A 2367-nucleotide genomic window follows, 5' to 3' on the forward strand; every position below is an offset into this window, starting at 1 on the left:
TTTTTTTTGTTAAAACCCAACTCAAAAAGCTACTCAGATTAAACTCCATAGTCTTCAAATTATCAATTTGTATCAGTAGCTTTTTTAGAACTAAAGACATTTTACCTCCACTCTTACTTTCAAAGGTCATATATAAATATACATGTGTTAGCTTTAAAGCCACCTACATAAGCAAGACTTATCATTTACAAATACACACCTTGAAATACATGGGTGTTTCTAACAGAACAGGACTTAAACTTCATTCTCCACCTATCTCTCCTATATATTCTTGCATCAAAATGTCAATGCACCCAATTTCCTCTTAGAAGACTTTTCAATTCCAACTTATGGATATAACAATCATCAACTATCTATAAAAGAAACTCTACATGTTATGAACAAAAGTCCAAGCCTCAATAGAAATTCAAACTCGTTCCCCATTGCTTTATTCAAATAGCTCTCTCCCTTTTTTTTTAAATTGAATGTTTTATGATTTCCTAACACTATTTTTATATTAGTAATTTACAAAAAATTGTTCAATTTGTTATTTTCATAGATTTGCTTAAGATGGAATATGTGTAATTCTGAAACAGTCATATAAGATGTTTACAATTGTCGGTGTGGCTCTACTATTCATTATCAAACTTCATTTTCCACCAAATGTATCAATTACTTAAAGAAGACAGCAACATACCAACCAACAAAAATAAAAAATTCTTTCAAGCTGCATTTGTATATTCCTAGTTACACAATACTATCTCTTTTAGAAAGATCAAACTCATCATTCATTAATAACAATGAGATAATAGCATTCTATCAGTAATTTATTGTTTAGTAATAGCACATTTAGCTTTTCCAAGTTGCATGTACAGAAATATGTTATACATGCAAATCCTTTGTTTGTAATTATCAAAGATAAAAAAAATAGTACTTTGAATACAAGATATTTGAACCTACGTTTTAGTGTGGAGGCTCTTAGTTCCTCCCAATTTAATTTTTCTCCTCCATTCATTCATTGAATTGGTTTGAAATTTCAAAAACTGGATAGCTTCTTTTAGCTGGAGATGTACATCACAAAATCTCTTGTATCTTGTCTCCGAAACACATCCAGCTCTGTAACCTTAGAAACATAAACATACAAACCTAACATTTCTCATCTTTGTTTATGATAATTTTTCAAATAACAATCTAATTATGCATTTTACAATAATTAGATTACATTATATTTTAACAGTAACCATTCAAAGTGATACAACTTAATAGTAGTAAATAATACAAAATTAATTTTTTTAATTGGACACTCAGTGTTTTACTTTACAGCTTCTTGAGAAGCATTCCACTAAAACACAAACCATAACTGACAATACAAAGCTTCAGTTACACTAAAGAACTTAAATAATAAAGTGCTACAACCGTGAGTAGATATGTCAATTCCACTTTTAAACTTATAAAATTGTAAATTTTTTTCTTTTTTAACTTAGCACAAATATATTGAAAATGCTTTATAAAACATTACATATCATTAAAATGTTTTTATCTTAACTTATATAAAAGTAAAGAAAATGTTACTAACCAATTATAATCTGTGATTGAATGGTTCTGACAGGCCAATCATTTCTCTTATTATTTCAACTAACTTACAACACTACTATATGGTAATAAAAGTCTTAACTCCAGCAGATGTAGAAAAGTGTCAGTTTAAAATATTATAAACATATAGACTTATGAACATGTTATTAACTATAACTTGATACAAATCTTTAACAATCTGAAAAAGAAATTATACTAACTTATATACTCATAAATGGGAAAGAAGCAATACATTATAAAGACAAATGCAAGAATTCACAGATGTACACAAAATCAATTATGCAAATGTACAAGTACGGAATTGTCAACACAACATCCAGTAAAACAGGAATAAGTATAGGTCATACTGAATCGATACCATATAGTCTAGAGGGAGGGAAGATGAAGGGTAGAAAATGGATTATTTTTAAAGTGCATCTGAACTTAATATTTACATATGTGTGCAGAATTTATGTTACTATTAACATTACAGCTTGTATATTGTGTATCTCCTATATATATGTGCACTAATAACAGTAGAAAAACACTAACTTTCCACAATAGGTCATGTAGTTCGTTTAAGAACATTATTCATATCTATATGATGGTTTCTAGATTAGTATTACTCATTTAAAATAAACCTGTAATAATTTCACACAACTTGGGTTTACTTTCGGTTTTTGTAACAAATCTTTTCCACAGAATATTCAAGAGAATTTTGCTTTTAATCAACAAGATTGACATACATCAAACCAAACCCTTACCTTCATCTATATTCAAATAATGTCAAAAGCTTAGTATGGCAAGATTTTCCCC

The 2367-nt window shown here is 28.3% G+C and overlaps 1 protein-coding gene across 3 annotated transcripts in view; it reads right to left on the bottom strand.

Moving 5' to 3' along the window:
* Positions 1 to 200: 200 nt before the first annotated feature.
* The window catches only part of LOC106467920 (protein MTO1 homolog, mitochondrial-like), a 59854-nt gene continuing 57687 nt past the window's right edge, over positions 201 to 2367 (bottom strand). Inside the window, exons 13-14 of one of the 3 annotated variants that reach the window (XM_022396139.1) lie at positions 940 to 1102; positions 201 to 349 (exon numbers count right to left, since the gene is read on the bottom strand). In XM_022396139.1, coding sequence (XP_022251847.1) covers positions 346 to 349; positions 940 to 1102 — 167 coding nt within the window. In that variant the 3' untranslated portion in view covers positions 201 to 345. Of the gene's footprint in view, positions 354 to 939; positions 1103 to 2367 lie in introns of all 3 variants that reach the window. The other 2 variants (XM_013928304.2, XM_022396138.1) reach the window with 2 other exon arrangements.

The sequence above is a fragment of the Limulus polyphemus genome, unplaced genomic scaffold (genome assembly GCF_000517525.1).
Source record: "Limulus polyphemus unplaced genomic scaffold, Limulus_polyphemus-2.1.2 Scaffold2796, whole genome shotgun sequence".
Classification (NCBI taxonomy): Eukaryota; Metazoa; Arthropoda; class Merostomata; order Xiphosura; family Limulidae; genus Limulus; species Limulus polyphemus.